Source organism: Thermobia domestica, chromosome 9 (genome assembly GCF_964235325.1).
Source record: "Thermobia domestica chromosome 9, izTheDome1.hap1.1, whole genome shotgun sequence".
Taxonomy (NCBI): Eukaryota; Metazoa; Arthropoda; class Insecta; order Zygentoma; family Lepismatidae; genus Thermobia; species Thermobia domestica.
In genome coordinates this window covers 92,059,205-92,078,611 of record NC_137462.1, presented here as the reverse complement: position 1 = coordinate 92,078,611, position 19,407 = coordinate 92,059,205, and the positions used below count along the sequence as shown (strand labels likewise).

Below are 19,407 nucleotides of genomic sequence, written 5' to 3'. Positions count from 1 at the left end.
TTTACAATATCTGGGCATGAATATTTTAAGCCCTGAAATTAGCTTCGGACAGAGATTTTAAAGATGAAGTATGATAATAAAAGTGAATATATGTCTCATTTTTGCACAATAACGATTAATATTTAAAAGTTAATAATAATTTTGGGACTACCCTCATCTTATTAACTATTGCATATATTGTCATTTTACTATTATAGGATCATAATAAAACGCCTAATAAGAGTACCTTTCTGACTCAGATTCATCTTCATAGGTATTGGTGTTTACCCCTTTGGGATCTTTTCCGGATCCCGGCTTTTTGGGCTATTTTTAGACTTTCAGTCAAGCAGCTACTTCATCGTCACTATTTATCCTAAGATCATGGTTCATACCTCATTCTCTTCAGAATAGAGCTGGCTTTCAAATGGTACCACTTGCATGCTCATACCATATACCAGAAGCGGGAAAAAAATGTCAAAGTGAAAATTTCGGAGGGAAAATTTTTTCTCGAACTTTGGCCCCCCTGGACCCCCCTGTGTGAACGTAGCCATCTAAAAAATCTGATAAATAGTACTTGGTATACTGAATGTGTGTGCCAAATTTCAAGTTTCTATCTTGAATAGTAAGGGCGGGAGAAATTTTATCAAGAATTCCCACAATGCCCCAAATTATCACAAAACACTATGATCTCAGGGGAAAAAAATTCCTGAGACATCCCTAATTACCCTAGGGTCATGTGTCGCCCATATTCTCTTCTGAATAGAACTGCCTTTCAGGCGGTACCATTCACATGTCTCCATCACGTATTTAAGGCGGGAAATTCAAGAAAAGTGATTTTTTGATCAAAATTTCCCTTTTTCCAACTTTTAGCCCCTCTGGACCCCCTGTTTTAACGCAGAAATCTGAAAAAATCTGGTAAATACTACTCGGTGGACTGAATGTTTGTGCACAATTTCAATCTTCTAGGTGCAAAAATAAGCCCGCCAGAAAAGAAATCAGAAAATACCGTACCCCATGTTACCCTATACAGAAGTATATTTTGAAAAAAAAAAAACACTGAGACGTCCCTAATTACATTAGAATAATAATTCGACCGTCATTCTCTTCAGAATGGAACTGCCTTTCAGACGGTATGACTCACATGTCTCCATCATGTATGTGAGGCGGGAAAATCGTGAAAAACGGGATTTTTTGGGTCTAAAAATCCCTTTTTTTAAATTTTTTCCCCCTCTGGACCCCCCTGTTTTAATGCAGAGATCTGAAAAAAAATCTGATAAATACTACTAGGTGGACTGAATGTTTGTGCCAAATTTCAATCTTCTACGTGGAAAAATAAGCCCGCCAAAAAATATTGAACATAGGCTTAGTAAATGAGAAAATAAATTTGACTTTTGACGTCATCACCTCCTATGTCTGGACGCAGGAAGGTCTGAAACCATACGTAATGTCTTCTACAATGCCTCTGGACTTGAAAAACAAAAAAAAAAAGAAAAAGAAAAAAAGAAAGAAAGAAAAAGAAAGAAAGAAAGAAAAAAGAAAACCGGACGAAAAAGCTCAAATAGAAGAGAAATAACGCAATGTACCATGAAAAACGCGTATGGTACAAATTGTACCATAAGAGCCACAAAGGGTTACTGTGCAACATGAATTGAGGTGTTTGCTGCAATAAAGAGTTAGCTGTAAATTCAGCAGTATGAGGTATTTAACCATCTTTCCCCGAACAAAGAAGCTCAAGCAAGTAGTAACAGTAGTAAAGTTAGCTCCTCCTAAATAATGGGCATCTATTCAAACTTAGTGTGCGAAAAGTAGTTTGGAGTCAGTCGCGGATCTAGAAGGTAAAAACTGGAGGGGCAGCCAGAACCCAGACTGTGATAAGTATACCAAAAGTTTTACCATAAACTTTCAAAGATATGTAAATAACAGTTTAAATTATTTTTGTCACTCAAAACACTGAGGACCTAGGCTCTCCGGCTCTGGGCTACATCCACCAGTGTTTGAAGTTCGAATAAAAATTGAATCTTTGAAACTTTTTCTTATTTCTCAAAATAACGAACCCTTATTTCAGCAAGGTCTTTAATTTTTAAGTTTACAAAAATAAATTCAATTTCTCCTATTTTCTCGAAAATCACTCAGGGTCCGCGGTGACTCAATGGCAGAGCGTTCACCTCTGGTGCATGGTGTTCCTGGTTCTATCTCAGTTAGCGCCAAGAGAACTTTGTGGTGGACAAACAACGTGTGCGTTTATTTCCTCGGTGTTCTATCGTTTCTTCCTACTTTTTTCATTCCACCATTCCATGCATTTCTCATCATCATCTCCTTTAGCCTAGCAGACGTAATCGTGGGACGTAAAACTTAAACATTTCGAAAACGACTCATGAGGATTTACACTCACCTGTATTGTTTCCTTTAGCTTAATAACTATCGATTGGTATATGACTCATCTTTGGACATTTTTTTTTTTTTTCGTTAAACACTATGTAGAAGTTACACAACACCACTTTCATTTCCCTTCTTAAAAAAGTGGAAGAATTACCTGACTTCCTTCTGGGTTGATTGACTGGCAGTGCAAAAACGTAGGACTGATAGTGCATAACGGCTTGTTTCTGCCCTAAGCACTTAATGAATGGTTTCGGTTATATCCAAAGGGAATGTTTTAAAAAGGATTGACAAGGTCTTGAAAGATTTCTTTAGTAACAAAAACAGACATTACATTTCACTGATTTTTAAAATTTGAAACACGATATAAAAAAGAAGCCAGTATAAGTTTTTTTTTTTTTCAGTAAAGCGAAATACTGCTTGAATATATTAAGAGCAAAGGTGGATTTAAATAAGTGATTTTCCTTTCACGTTCTAAAACTATGATAGGCTTCCAAATTGTTAGCAACTGAAACTGATCAAAGAGAAGGGGGGAGATGGAAGCTAATTTTGAGAAGCTAAATACATATATGCCTTCAGGATGTTAATGAACTATACTAGCAAGCTGTAAGAGATGATAGCAAAGTAATAATAATAATAATAATAATAATAATAATAATAATAATAATAATAATAATAATAATAATAATAATAATAATAATAATAATAATAATAATAATAAACTTTTAAGTAAAAGTTTGCTCTAATATCTGAATGGCTAAATTTTCGGTGCGTATGATCTCTGCTTTATTCCCCTGGTAAAGCATAAACGTCTCTACATTGATTCAACATAGTAATATAATTATGGAGATTCATGAACTAAGATATACCGAGTTCTTCTCTAGAAGACAAGAAATAATGTTCGCTGGCGATACACTGAACCTATGATATAAGTAAAAGAAGAGCAAATCAAAAGTAAAACTCAAAGTGTGGTATCAAATCGTGGGAACAGTAACAGATGAATCTAAAAGTTGTGGGTGGGTTTTATAAGAAATAATAATTGAAATCTGCAGATGTCAAGATTACAGTTCAGATGTAGGCTATACCTATTGCAGTACGTCGAGTTGAAACGCGGGATATTTTGCAAGGAATGCTAAAGGTTTTCATTTAGACACCATGATTAAGTGAAACAAATCATCGTAAGTCAAAGCACGAGAGCTTCATGTGGGAGCATCCTTACTGTTCATTTATAACCTGGTGGCGTCATGCTGTCTGCCTGCTGGCACAGACAATAGGAGAGCCTATAGACACCCACCGTTTCGGTGCAGGTGGTTTATATATGTCATAATGCTTTAAACAACAATAATAAACATAAATTTTTATTTTTCCGTTTATTACTTCTTTCTTTCATTTCCCCGAATTAAGCAAATCAAAAAATGTAGTCAATTTGTCATAAATAAAATCATTTATATATAAGCATCATGGTGGTGGAAGAGTCTATATCAATGTTAATCTCTATGCAATGCTTGTTTTCTTCAATATTATGTTGAGTAGGGTTAGTGACACCCAAGAGAAGACAGAAATCGCATCATCACTCACTCTGCTGCAAGTAATTACTTACAAAATACGCATAAGACTAGACACCAAGGTGATGCTTATTCCGAGAAATTTGTGGAAATCATTTGCAACATTGGAGATGCAGAATCCAAATTACTAAAAGATATATATATATATATATATATATATATATATATATATATATATATATATATATATATATATATATATATATATATATATATACCTTTGAACTTAAGTTTTATATACTACTTTGACCGAAAATAAAGACAAAATATGTTTTTGGTTTTAGTAAGGCACCAAGGCACCAATGAATATAGCTAATAAAATGTATAGTGATAAAAATCGTAAGAAATATGGCCATAATCTTAATTGTTTAAAATTATGCTATTGATCGTATACCTATGATTTCTTAATCATCACTATCAATCATAAGGGTTTTCATATCACTGGGAATTTACTTATCGTAAATTCGACTTCCATACAATTACTCCAGTTATCATTCTGCGTATGAGTTGTTGCTTCTAAACAATTCATAATTAATAGTCTTACTCCTTCCTAGTTTTTCTTCCACTACATCACTTCTCGAATAAAGAAAATACAATAATACAAATAATTCTCAAATAACTTAATTTATATTAGCCTATTTTTAAAAACATCCCATACCGTTCTTTTCTCTCCAGTTTTTGAAACATGTTCTCATTGATAACCTAATTTCCTTCAATTTCCTAAATAGAGTCTACAGGTATTTTTCGAAATTTTATTCCATTTATCTTTCACTTACTTATTTTTTGTAGTGTTCATTATTTTTGCTCTGTACAGAACTTTACACGAAAACATTTATTAATTCCATCTTGCACCTCTTTTCTCAACGCTTCACAAAATACGCTTTTCTCCTTTCTAAACGCTTCTCTTGCTATTCATATTATTCATGTTTTTCGTCTACATATTATTATCTTATTAATAATATTATCTAGGAATAAAATAAGTAGCCTTCACACCTTGTATTTCATCCTTCCTCTCAAAGTTCTGCGGTTGACACTTGAAACAGCTTACTTCCGTACACTTAAAATTATTTTCGTATTGTTGTTAGGATGTATTCTAGATTCTTCATAACTGTTTTTTTCAGTATTGTAATACTGTATTAATTTGCTCTCTAAATTGTGTAACAAAATTGTCTCATTTGCGAAGAGAATACACTCTTTCTCTCCTAGAAATAGTAGGGCTACCTTTCTTAGATAAACCTTCTTCAGTATTATATTTTTATATTGAATAAAGTTGGCAAGAAGCAATGTCCTTATCGACTAACTCCTGTTTTAACATTTCTCTCGAACCACTCTTCACTCTGAAATTTCTTCTGTTATAACGCTTACTAATTAACTCATCGTTTATAAGTTTCCTACGTGTTGTCGATCCTTTCATTCCAGTGCAACCATCTTTAGCACTTTTGATAGAAGAAAATTTATCTCTTCTTCTCCCTTTTCTCTCTCTCAATACGACTATTTCTAACTTGCTTGGTTGGAGCTTTCGGAACTTAGCGTTTCTTTCCAACGTTCTTCCAACCACTTAACAAAAGATCCGAACTACATAAGCTCCCGCAGAGAGTCGAAATCGACTTTAGTTTGGCTTCGGGCATATAATTTGAAGAACTCATCAACTACCTCTATAAAAATTGTTGCGGAAGCATCGCAGTATTCTGACACATGAATATTTGAATAGGGCACATACTAGTTCCTATCTGAAGTCTTGAACCGCCTACGGTAGGTCCCATAGTATTGGAGCTATGGACCTTTAAACTTCATGTTTTTCAAGTTTTCGGCAGCCTATAACTCCGAAAGGAAGCATTTGTGCGCCCAGGTTGGTCTATACTTTTTGTCTTATCTTGGTGTCAGGAATCACCTCCCAAATCACCTCCCAATGGTTTTTAATTCAAATTTTCTACGTAACACAAAACGACAGAAACTTCGAGAACAGTTAAAAAAATACACCCAGGCTCTCTTCAGAGAGACTCGAGTCTTTAATGTACTTCACCTGATGACTAATGACTCAGAACTTTTGACTACACTGTATTGATAACTGCACATACATAGCCACGATGGAGGAAGCTCAGATTTCCAACTTTGTTCAAGTGGTAAAGCAAGGAAATAATTTCAGGAACTAAAAGATTAACGTTGTTTGAGTATTAGTTTAATATCTTAAAAAGGAGAAGTGCAACTGCAGTAGTTAGAAGTGGAGAAGTAAGGTATGTTGGTTGTAATTATAGAATCTCTTAGGGGAGATCTTAATTGATCCAATTAAAGAAACAATTTTTGAAACAATGACAATCAAACAGTTAAACAGTCAAACATTCAAAGAACAGTTAAATATCTACATAACGTCCACCAACATTCCAACATTAAAAAAAAAAAAAAAAAAAAAAAAAAAAAAAAAAAAAATGAAAAGAAATGGTCTTTTTTTTTTTATTTCTTGTAATACCACAGGTTGTAAGTAGAGTTATTACTTACTATGTTGCAAATTCCGCTTTCCATGTGAAGATTGTATACTTCTTAAATGTGTGTAGCCCTACACACTGTATCTTCTAGTTAAAACTGGAGTTCATTTATCCATAATTTTGCATTGTATCTGAGAATAGTTCGCATTTACTAGTACGGTACTTTGATTTTGCGGTAATCTCTTGATTCTAATAAATTTCATGTTATCATTACTGGCAAGTGTTCTTCCAATATGGATTGTGTCAAACGGAAATATCGGACATTATAATTTTACTATCTGCATTTTTTACATACCGTATGTATTTATTACATAGGTTGTACTTCTCTGAATATGTAGCCTACAAAATATGTAATATATATACATATATCAGCTGTTCATTTGGTGGGACAGCTATTAACGCCTCCGAACTCGAGGCCAAACCTTATTGTTGGAAACCAAGGCCGATTAGTGCCAGAAGCGTTCATTCACCAATTGACAGTTTACAACCCTGGAAACTATAAGCAAATAAGACTTCTGCCTCTGTCTCTCTCTGAGTATGTGAAAGTTGAGCTACAGGAACTCTTTACTTTTATACTTCTTTTTAATTACTTCATGTATATATAACACTAAGCGTGTATTGTGAATGAGTGAGCCTTATTGTGAATGAGCTAATAAAATAAGCTATTAATTGCCACTTACATGAAAGTGCAACAAATTTCTACTTTGTATTTTTTTTTCTGTTCCTAGCTGTACAAAATACATACAAGTATATTACTTAAAAATATTTCTTCCTGCTGTTATTGAGGGTGGCTAACTTTGCCCTTGGATACTGGGAAGTGGAACACATACTTCTTTCAAGCCTCACTTAAAAGTAGCAATACCGGAAGGCAGGGCTAAGCAGTTCTTAGTTCTGGATACCGTTTTAGATAAGTCATACACAAATAGAGGTAAAGAACTATAATAATAATCTTTGTTAACGTGCTGAGAACAGCTGAAAGCAAAAGTATAGCATCTAGTCACAATTCAATGTTATAATTGTAGTACCATACATGGATGAGAATGTACGCCTAGACGGGACGCGGCACTAGTCCTAAATGACATAAGACCTAAAAATCATTTCGCGGCACAAGTCCTAAACGGCAATGGACATAAAAACCCCTTTGACGCTACTATCGCGTCCGTGCCAAGAATACTGTCAATCTCTCAGTCAAAGTTTTAGATATACTGTTTGATATTACAGAACCAGATTCTAGCTTAGTTCTTACAAGTAATTTGCATAAATACATATCTATAGTTATGAAATAATAAATAAATAAAGCCTATTGTTCTTTCTTGTTGTTTGCATGATAGCATTTGTGTGGTGACAAATTATGAACAACTTTTCAAATATGATTCCCAGATCTTTCATAATATCTGTTCTTTTCTATTCCCACACCATTGACCTCGTATTAGTAACATAATGTTGTGTTTTAGCTATATACGTCATAAATTTTGCATTCTTTGTGCTGATTTGAAGTAAATTATTTTTACACATATATTTATCATATTCAACTCTTTCCGTAGCAAATAGTTGTCATACTTTTAATTAATTACTCTTTACTCGTTACCATTATTAACAATAGTTTTAGTATTTCTAACATAGCTGTTACATTTGGAATTGACTATTATTATTATTATTATTATTATTATTATTATTATTATTATTAGTAGTAGTAGTAGTAGTAGTAGTAGTAGTAGTAGTAGTAGTAGTAGTAGTAGTAGTAGTAGTAGTAATAATAATAATAATAATAATAATAATAATAATAATAATAATAATAATAATAATAATAACTTTATTTTAAGTGCTATGAACAGCTCATAAGCAAAAATACAGCACTATGTTAAAATCTTACACGTAAAAAGTACTTGCCCAAAAAGTCACTTAACTCTTTTTTTATAAGAGTACAGAAGATAAACAGTCAAACTCATTGACTTTCATGAACAGTTTCCGATTTCTTTTGACTTAACTTATTCGTACATTTCCCAGACCCAGGTTTCAAAGAGGTAACAAACTGAAAATATAATAATAATAATAATAATAATAATAATAATAATAATAATAATAATAATAATAATATATGTATTTATGTACGTGTGTATTTATGCCGTTTAGGTCTTGTGCCGTTTAGGACTTGATGAATGTTGCCCGCGTAGACAATGTAGTCACCGTCAACTTCTAACACATTGAGGATTAAAATCAAATATAATTGTAATATATACATTTATTGTGGTTAGTTAAAAAGCCTTGTGATTAAAACATATTTCCTGTCATTCGGTTGAAGCAATGTTTTAGCCCTTTTACCATATTTTCAGACTTTTAATTTAACATTTTCAGTCTTCCAAACTATGCTATGCATAAATGTCGGAAGTTCTATAGAACGGCTTTGTCCGTGCATCTGTTGGCAGGTATCAGAGAAGAAACGTAAAAGATATTAAGAAACTGTTTCCTGCAAACGATTCAGTTTCTAAAGAATAAGTTCCATCTTCTCTGTTAGCCATCTATTCAAACCGGAAGTAGTTCAAATTAGATATTTCCGGTTTTAACGTTTATTGCCATGGAAGTAAAACGGTAACTGGGATTCGTGGTGGACAAATACCACGTGCCTTTGTTTTTCTCGGGGTCTCCCGTTTCCACCTACTTTCGTCATTCTGACATTATAATCGATCTGATCGGCACAATTTTCCTTTAGCCTTGTGCATAATCGCGGGATGTTAAATTTGAAACAAACCTCTTTCCCTAGAATAATGCATCTAATCAAAATGAAATTATATAAACCCAGCTCGAGGTGTATACTATGTTCCAAAAGACATTTCAAACAGGTTAGCCCTTTTCCCATGACCCCGAAAACTATGGATTTGACATTAATCTCGATCATTTTTGAAATTCTTACTTTTCACCCCTTCTAATCCTATATGTTGATGAGGACTGAACTTGGACTTCAACGGCATCTGGGGTGTCACTATTCATCTCAGTGACTCCGAAAATTATGAATTCGACACTAATATCGTCCGTTGTCGATTATTTTTATGTGTTACTCACATCCCTCCCAATTCCACCCCTAGAGGTGCTAGGGATATTTTACCCTCTACGATGCTTTTTCCAGCTTGTATGTAATAAGTATACCTAGTTTTGTTGAAATTAATCCAACCGTTCGAGAGTTCTGCTGCAAAATACTTTCGAAACATTTATATTGAATAGAAGGTCTCTTTCCCTTAAAATAAAAATTTTCAAAGGTAGTGGGACATGTGTCCTTCTATTTTAAATTAGGAGTTTATATAGGCCTACCGAGTTCTATCTTCTTAACGTAACGGACACGTGAGATTCTCAGTTTTCACATATATTATGACTACCAGTCTCCCCTGAGAATATATACACATTTTAATCAAAGTAACATCATAACATCCTATTGTAGGCTCATTCACCAAACATAATCAAAATCGGTGCAGGGTCTGCGAGGAGTTCCCGGACAAACATCGTTATATTCATTTTTATAGGTCTATATGTAGATGAAAAAAGACGTGACTTAAACACAGGATTTTTTTTAAATTTATTTTTTTAATCGGGTAAGTTGTTGGAAATTTTCATACAATTTACATACAGTATAATCATGTTAAGAAGCTACCAATAAATAAATAGAAATTTTAATCTTTTTATAATACGTTTTCCATCGATCTCAGGGTAGAGAAGAGAAGAAGAAGAAGAGAATATAAGCAGGTGAAATTTTCAATTTTATATTTAATAAATAATCAGTAAAAATAAAATTTGATAATATATGCAATATTGAAGAGTTTTTCTTTTGAAATAAAAAATCAGTACAACTTTTATTCTCAATTTTCGCATGGAACTTCAAACAAAACACGTCAACGCCTTCTAAAGGTGTCTCATAGCAACTAGCGGTATCCTGTGATTCGAAAATTCAATTCAAATTCACAAACCTTATAGTTTCTCCCTCTAGTTCTTTTTAAAGTCTAGTTTTTTTAAAGGATACTTTTTTGTACTGTTATCAAGGATGTTTATAAGTTGGGATACAGACGAAAGATCCTCTCCTTGACAATCCACAAAAAGTTGACTTACGAGAAAATTTTAAAAGTAAGAGAAACACGAGCAAAATTAATATTTATTCTCTACTTATATTAGCATGTAGAATCTCCATTCGCCGGGTTTTAGAGTTCGTTGGTGATACACTTCTAAATCGTTCTCTTTGAAGGGAAAAAGAAAAAATAGGCCTATATTATCTAAATGTGATTGCATACAATTGTCTGACTTGTTTCTCACTGAGAATGTAACAAATTACTGTTTTAAAATGCCACAAACTTTGGAGATCTCTTCCTTCCAACAAACTTGATGCTTCTGCAGTGCAGTGTAATATTACAGGAAAGTGTAATTTCAGTAACATATGATAGCAGCCACAGTCGTTCCTCCTTGGAAGCAACCATATGGACGCCCATGACTACGTCTCTTAATATATTTCTTTAGCAAAAAGTAGCCTGCAAACTTTTTTTAATAAGCACATATGATAATGTCGCGGGTGCCATAGAGTGCTTGCGGGAAGTTCCAGCTAGAGTAATTAGGTGTGGTTAACTTTATTATAATAGCCTGTTGTCCGCTACTGTTCACAAGAAGCTGACAGCTTTTGATGTGATAATGATAGTTTTCCTGACAGATACCACGGGGCATTTGTGTCGCTTTTTGTGAATAAATGTGCCGTTGATATGTATCGACATGACAGTTCCACATTTACCAAGGATAATTATCCCATCAGAAAGTTCAAAAGTATCGTAAAACATTTCCTTTTTTTAAAAAATAAAAAACTCTAGACATCTCTATGTAGACTAGTTTGCATAGTTTTGCATCGAACATCTGGAAACACAAGATTTTTTTTGTCTCACTTCACTGATGCGACAACTGACAGTTGAGATTAACTGCCTTATTAGCAACTGTTACGATGCTGGTGTTATGGAGAAGCTGTTTGCTAAACTAGTGGCGAATAATAGTGACAAAACAAAATAATTTTTTTATACCTCTCTACAAATCCCACATAATTTATTTTCTACAAATTTCAGGAAAGAAAAAAGCTACAAAAAAAAAAAAAAAAACTACCAGAATCCCCGTTCTTCGTATGAAAAATATAAGGACTATGAAAAATATTTGAAAGATTTAAATACTCATTTTTTTTTATTTTTTTTTAAATACTTGGTAATGTAGGTTTAATTTCACTCTTGCTGCATAAACGCTTGAGCACCCATTTCTTCTCTTGGGGTTCATATTTCGTAAAATTTGCTATCTTATCGTCAGCCTGAGGTGGGGTGAATATTTATATGGTTCTACTGAATATAGTTTCGGAGATCTGGGGAACGCTGAAAACAAACAAATAAAAACTTACACTATTACAAACATCCACGAGTGCCTAAAGTTTGGAGAAATTTACATTAGTAACAACACAAATAAAACAGAAGGAATAATGTTTATCCATAGAACCTTAGTGTCAAATGGTGTCTTCACGATATGAGGTATTTTAAATGAATAGGTGCAAAGCTACAAGGGATTGATTTTTAATTGGATTGTATTTGAGTTTAGTTCAGTGGTGAGGCTATATGAGACGTGGACCTACGGCTTAACGTGGAATCCGAACCATATGAGCTCCCGCACCGGATCTCCCACAGTAAAGACGCGTACATTATTCACATAGCCACAAGCGAGTACTACAAGAGATTGAAAATTGGACTTTCATTCGAAACAGTGTATAGATAAGTAACACATCAAATAACGTGGATGATTTGCAATAGACAACTAAAGCTCATAATGCCATTGACAGCAATTAGATATCTCGAGCCGTTCTGGAGATATAAACATGGTTAAAATTTTACAACACTATTTAAAATCATGTAATTGAGAGAACTTGTAATTACATCTATCAAAAACCATTACTGTATCTCAAAGAAATAAAGGGTTGCAACAATTAATTTAAAAATTTCCCACTATTACATACTGTAAGCAGTATATCAATCTCTACCCATGTTTTTCATATGTCCGGAATGGTTTGAAATAGTGCTCTCAAACGGGTCGAGTCAGTTTGGGTCGGGTTACGGGTCGTTTTGTCGGGTCAGCTTAGGTCGGGTTGTCGGGTCAGGCTACTCGGGTCGGGTCAGTCGGTTCAGCTCGGGTCGGGTTGTTGGGTCGGGTCAATCGGGTCAGCTCGGGTCCCGACCCGACCCGACCCATTCAGAGCACTAGTTTCAAATATCAAATTGCTGTAAATGACATTATGATCTTTTCCTCTTTCAATAACCACCTTCACGATTAAATAAAAGCAGGGACCCCATGTATCAGAGGTAAGCGCTCTATCACTGAACCACTATGGCCCGTCAATAGAAAGAAATCGAAGGAAATATACTGTCGAAATGTCATTGTTTTATCATTACGTACTTGTTTTCTCTGTATCCTCGTAAAGAGAAAACTATGACCTCTTCCTGTGGTCCACTTCATGTACTTTACATGTCACCTTCCATTTCATTACGAAATCCATTGAAATTCGTACTTAATAAATCATTTTGGACTTTTCTAAATCCATACGTTATTTTCTTGATATTGGTCCGTATTCCATCACACTTCAAGAACCATGTTTCATTTATACGAATAGTATTAAGAGCGGGGAGACAAAAGTATATGCAAAATATTTTCATAGAAATAATCTTTCCTTCCACTTATATTTTCTGTTCCTTTGCCACTGTTTCATCCAGAAATTTATTTCACAATTGAGTTTTCCTATCAAGAATAAAGCTGTTGCATAGTACACTTTAGGTGACTATCTAAAATAGAGCTGACCAACCTCAAAGGACAATAGAGCAAAAATATGTAGATCTATATAAGTAGACCTTTAAAAGACCTTTAAGTATTTCTCCAACTAATGCTCAGGTGCTTTCTGAGTTTTGATGCTTGAGGATTCGGGAGATTTATTTACATCAATTAATTTGCAAAATATAAAGTCTTAAAAACGAAATAAAATTTAACTATTTTCTAGTATACGTATATTAAGTTCTGATAGATAATTATTGTGGATTTTACTTACTTGTCCAACACTATAATGCCTCCCAATTATGCCTTTAGCGTAATGCCCTCCGGCTTCATGAGGCCTTGGTTCTCTCACGTGGAATGGATCACCACACACTCCGCATTGCCCTCTGTTTTGCTGCCATTGCACTGTAAACATACACATATACATAAAAATGTAATGAACACAAATACCATAGCGAGACAAGTACAAAATATTTATAGAATATGTCATTTAAAAATATTTGTGAAATTAAATGGGCAGTTAATTACAGGCTTAGCCAGACATATGCAGCCGTCTAGGACATCATAAAACCACGAGTCGTCCTAGTCGCAGAGATGGGTGTTATATTACATACAACGTCTACACTGCACAATTTTATCCATATACGTTCTGTTTTGTTAAGTATGTCTAATATATCATAAAGTCTAGGACATCATAAAAGAAGGTACACTTCTAAGGAAGCCTAAGTGCATATGTCAGAAGCAAGTGACGATTCCACTCATGTTAGATCGCTTGCTCATTTGTGAGGAAATGTGGGTTCTCTATGGCACTCGTAAGCGTACCAGACATTGGTTGTTACCATGTGACCCTCCTAATACCTCAAGACTATCACTGTGCCCACGAAAGATTATGCTCTCTGTATGCTGGAATGTTAACAAGTGATGCATTACGAGCTTCTTCCATTTGGTCAGACCATTAACTGCTGACCTCTACTCTCAGCAGTTGCAAAGGGTGCACTGTACATTATGGCAGAAGCCTGCGTTGGTGAATAGCAAATTGTTTGCTGTTCCTGCACGACCATGCCAAGCTACATGTAGCAAAGAGGATCTGGGAGACCCTTCAGCAACTTGGCTGGAAGAGACTGTGCCATGTCCCATATTCATCGGATCTCACGCCAACATATTACCACATGTTTCATTCCTTCGACAATGACTTCCATGGAAAATCCTTCGCAAATGAGGGAGACGTGCAGAACACACTGATGGACTTTTTGCATCCACGACTGTCGGGTTTTATCACACCAGGGTATTGTGCAGCTGCAAGAACGTTGGCAAAAGATGTTGGATGATGGTGGAAATTATTTCGAAAGCTAGAAATACGTACTGTCCACTGTATTACTTTTCGTTTATCATTGCTCTAGAACGGCAAGAACATTTTTGGTTACATTGTACATCGAAAATAATAGTTTTATATTACTTGACTTACGTTACAATACATGTCTTGGGGACAGACGATATCACTGAGGAGGCGCCAATCCCCTTTGCCCCCTTTAGCGTCGTCACTGTCAAAAACTGGAGTCAAGAGTTGGTTAGCTATATTTTTTTAGTTCAAGAACATATCCTATAATATTTTAACCAATATGGCGTCTCCATTTCATTTTATGGTTTGTTCAGTTATTAATAATTTGTTTATTTATGTAGACCTATTTATTGTTAGTACATCAAGGTTCCTTTCCAGCATTGAGGTAACATAAATTTACTGTTATTTTAATATTTTTATAAAAGTAAAATCTAACATTAAACATCATTAAGATTATTTAATAATTAGCAAAATAAGTAGTTTATTAAAATGATCATTACAATGCTTGTTAAAAGTTTCATATTTTAAAACCTTAAGCTAAGTGTGATATCGTACGCATCGATGACGCGCTGTTCACCAATGAGATATTTATTGAAAGCCTAGCTATATTATATAGCTTACAGCATTTTATAAGTATTAAAAAAATCACTTCGTAATTTTTTTTTATTTGACGCTCCTCCCTCTGCGTTAACCATATTGAATTCATGCAATTGAATGGCAGATTTACAGTTTGTGAATCAGAAACTTTTATATAGGGTGGAGAATGAAATGATCTATATTTTAAAAAATTGTTTCAAGTAGCTAATTCGGAAATAAAAGTTTGCACCTTAACAGGAGCAGTAAAACAGTATAGTTTGCACCTCAACAGTATAGTTTGGAGAAACAATTGAATAACCAAAGGAAGTCTAACTCAAGACGCCGTCGGTAGAGGGCTAGTGTTACAAAGATGTCTAACAAGAGGAGAATTACAGCGGAGCAGAAATCATCAATTGTGCTTTCTTTCATTCATGAAAGAAAAAGTATTTTTCTGGCTTGAAGCTGTTTTCGAGAACAATTTCCTACATAATGGACCCCCTCAAAGGAAACCATTCGCACACTATATTAAAATGTCTGAGTGAAGAAACAATATTGGAACCGAACCATCCTTGACAGAAACCTGGATGTACGCAGCAGAATATCGAAGCGATAAGAATTGTAATACAGAGGAGTCATGGCAAATCGGCTAGAAAGGCAGCAGTGCAACTGAGATATCTAGACGCTACTGATTTTGAAAACTGACCTCCAAATTTATCCGCACTACATCGATGTTGTGAAGAAACTCAGTTCCACATTCAAGAGAAACTTCGGTCGTTAGGCTGAGAGTAACGACAAACTCTTAATTGAGTCCAAATGATAGCGTAATTTAAAAAAACAAAATGCACGCTTTTGGGCTAATGAGATCTGGGATTGCTTCATTAAAAACAAAAAATCATCCTCCGATGATTACAACGTCGGTCACAGTTGCAAGCCACGGACTAATTGCACCTTTCCTCTTCGAAGAAACAATAAACAGTGAGCGGTACTTGATCATGTTACACAGTAGCATTGCTTTGCAATTATTTGCTACTGCTTTGCCCATCAACACGCAGTGGTTTTACGCAGGATGATGCAATTAGACAATGTCAACATGTGTTCGAATTCTTACACGAGATTTTCAACATACGGGTGATTTCGGGTCGCTTTTTATACCGGTTAATAACGACCTTATGAATTGATGAATGACGGACAATTAGAGCCCAATAATGTGAAAAATGAATATGTTGTTTATTCCTCCTTTCTCTCCGAGAGACTATTTTTTTAAAGGTCTTGTTTGCTCTTCCTTCTAAAATCCAATATAGATATCTAAAACATAATGATTTCAATTACTATTTCATTATTTAATCAATGACACTGGATTCTCTCTACATAAGTTTTTGTTTTTCAAGTTATCAACCAAATCAATGTGTGTTCTATCTTTAGCCTGCATAAGTGAATTTTTCATATACCTACATATTATTAGATTATTTCCAGATTTCAGTTTAGTTTCAATTGAATACCTATAATGTTTTTACGTAGAGAGGTAATGTGGAAGCTTACCCTTGATAACACTCACCCGCCCAGCCCCCACAGAAGAGTTCGTTGTCGTTGTAGTTGACAGGGTTGGGGAATCCGAAGCGCCACATACTGTTCCTTGCAGGCGGGTCCATCAGGCGCCCGTGACAGCGGACTCCAGACTCCTGGAGAACCTGAGAAAGAAAATAGAAACATTTTTACCGAAAAGAACCATTTTTACCGAAAAGAACAATTTTATCTATCTTCTTGTTTAAAAAAAAACAAACTATATTGATAATTGTTGTCTATTGTCTGATTGTGTTGTCCGAAGATAGGTTCTATCAGCCTTACCTAATTCAACTACTACTTCAGTAGAGCAATGTTACAATCAATGTCCTGTATGTTACCCCTATTCTTCAAAAAGATAGAACAAAACTGAAAATAAGGATCTAAAGTGGAAAGATATGTTAAGAATTACAATTTGGAGCATCATAATCAGTGGCGTATTTAATGAGGGAGCTTCCGGGCTTAACCCTCCCCGGAAACTTTATTTACTATACGGGAAAGTAAACGAAATATTATGCACAATTTTCACATTTCCAGGAGTAAAGTTGGCAAAGCCCCCTTGAAACAAAATCGTAAATACGCCACTGATCATAATATTCGAATAACAAATAGTTGTTCAATAAATACTCAAATATAAATAATTCTTCAAATTAAGCGAATAACAATTAATTCTTCAAATAAATATTTGAATAAAAATAATGCTTTAAATAAAAATATTAGAATAACGGATAATAATCAAAGATTTATTGTAATGCTCAAGCATATAGAATCACCTTCAATTACTTTTTAGATTGAAATTTATAAGCTGACACAAAATTATTTTGACATCTGTTTACAATAGTGATCGGAAATAATGTAATGTTGGTTACTGGTACTATGCGGCGGCTCTTTATGATATTTTACATAATTCCAAACTGTGCCAATAATCGAGTTATAGCGATTGGTTTAGAATAACGTTTCTTTTATATTTTTAACTGTTATGAATTTCTTGACAATACGGATAATAATACATTCCAATACTGAATAATTATTTAATGGAATAAACGATTGATGATTTGAATGGTTAATCAAATAACAAATATTCTACTAACTTTACCTGTGCTAATGATAATCTGATAAATATTAAAAGTGAAATATTTCAGTTTAATGTCCTGCGGTTATGCCCTTTAGACTAAGGGAAACAGATGGTTAAAGCAAGTGAATGGTGATGGAAGAATTGGTGGAATGAGAAAGTGGGAGAGAACGGGAGTATCCTGAAAAAACCATGGACACGATGTTGTTCACCACAAACTTACTTGGGCGGGGATCAAACCACGGACCCCACGCACCAGAAGTAAGCACTCTACCACTAAACCACCATTTCAAACTAATCAGAAATCCAAATATAATTTCAGGATGAGAAAAGGTCGAGACAATCAATCTGTACTTGTGTGTAGTAAGTAAATCTTGGCCAGATAACTGTTCCATTTCCAAATATTATCCAATCATATTAGTTGTTCAAAGCTCATTTTCCACCTCTTAACTTATTTTAACTGATAATAGAAGAAGATTGACAAAATAAAATTTAGAAATCTCCTAATAGTTTACTGTGGAAATTCCTCATACAGCAAAGATTGTAAACAAGTAAATCTGCAAAGTAATAAGATGTTTCTTAAGTGTATATTATTTTATTTGTAGTACATATTTTCTAAATTTTTAGTGTACATTTGCATGCATCTTTTAAGGTTTAATGCATATAAGTCCGATCTCTAATTATCATATACCAAACATCACACAAGTATCCTGTGACATCATCAAGAATTCGGAGGGCTGCTGGAACAGTACCAAAATTTTATTTTGTTTTACACAGATGTTTCAAAAAGTGATAATTCTATAGGCTGTCCTTTCGTCACAGACAAGGACAGTTTGGAATTTAGTCTGCATCGAGTGTATTCAGTATTACTGCAGAACTAAAAGTAAGTTTACCTTGCTCTCGATAACGCGCTTTTCAACTTTTGCTGCGTCGTGTGCTCATTTGCACAGCGTTATTGTAAGAATGCAAAACATTTTTACTAAACGTTTTTAACGCACAACATTTTTCAGAGATGCCATCAGCCTCAGCAACAAAAGTATACCGTCGTTGTCTATTTTGTGCTGGGACACGTCGACCTTGGGACAAACAAGGGTGCTGATACAGCAGTCAAAAATGCCGCATTGGCAGTTGTTGCACTGAAGCAGTTTCCCGTGCTCGGATCTCCATAGTTATTTCGTCCAATGGATGCAATGTCACTAGCAAGAGATTGTAGTCAGAACAACGAAAATGAACTCCATTCAGTAAACCATATTCTGAAGAATTGGCAGACATCGTCATATACCAGTCTCCGGATGAAGTCATCCTTAAACGCTTGCGTATCGGACTGTCGCATTTCCTTCACTCCTATCTAGTTCGTGCGTCGCATGAACCGTCCTTGTTGTAAGAATCTATTGTTCCACTAACTGCAAGTACTATTTAGCTCATTCTTGAAGAATGTCCAGACTACCCAGACTTCATAATGTTTAGGAATACCTAAACGTCTTAAGTTTTGGGGTATAATGCGGTCTTTGGACAGTATTTTCACTTTCATTCGTGCGATTGGAGTGATTAACGTGTTATGAGGAATTTTCTTTTTAGATTTCTTCTTGTAATGAGTTTATGTTATTGATATTTTTGCAGTCATTTTTTTTGTTATTACAA

The 19,407-nt window shown here is 34.5% G+C and overlaps 1 protein-coding gene across 1 annotated transcript in view; it reads right to left on the bottom strand.

Annotated features, from left to right (window-relative positions):
• LOC145694853 (uncharacterized) overlaps positions 1-19,407 on the bottom strand; it is a 301,347-nt gene that overhangs the window by 79,839 nt on the left and 202,101 nt on the right. The window contains exons 3-4 of the mRNA XM_081771548.1: positions 16,690-16,822; positions 13,494-13,624 (exon numbers count right to left, since the gene is read on the bottom strand). Of these exons, the coding sequence (XP_081627674.1) occupies positions 13,494-13,624; positions 16,690-16,822 (264 nt within the window). The remainder of the gene's footprint in view (positions 1-13,493; positions 13,625-16,689; positions 16,823-19,407) is intronic.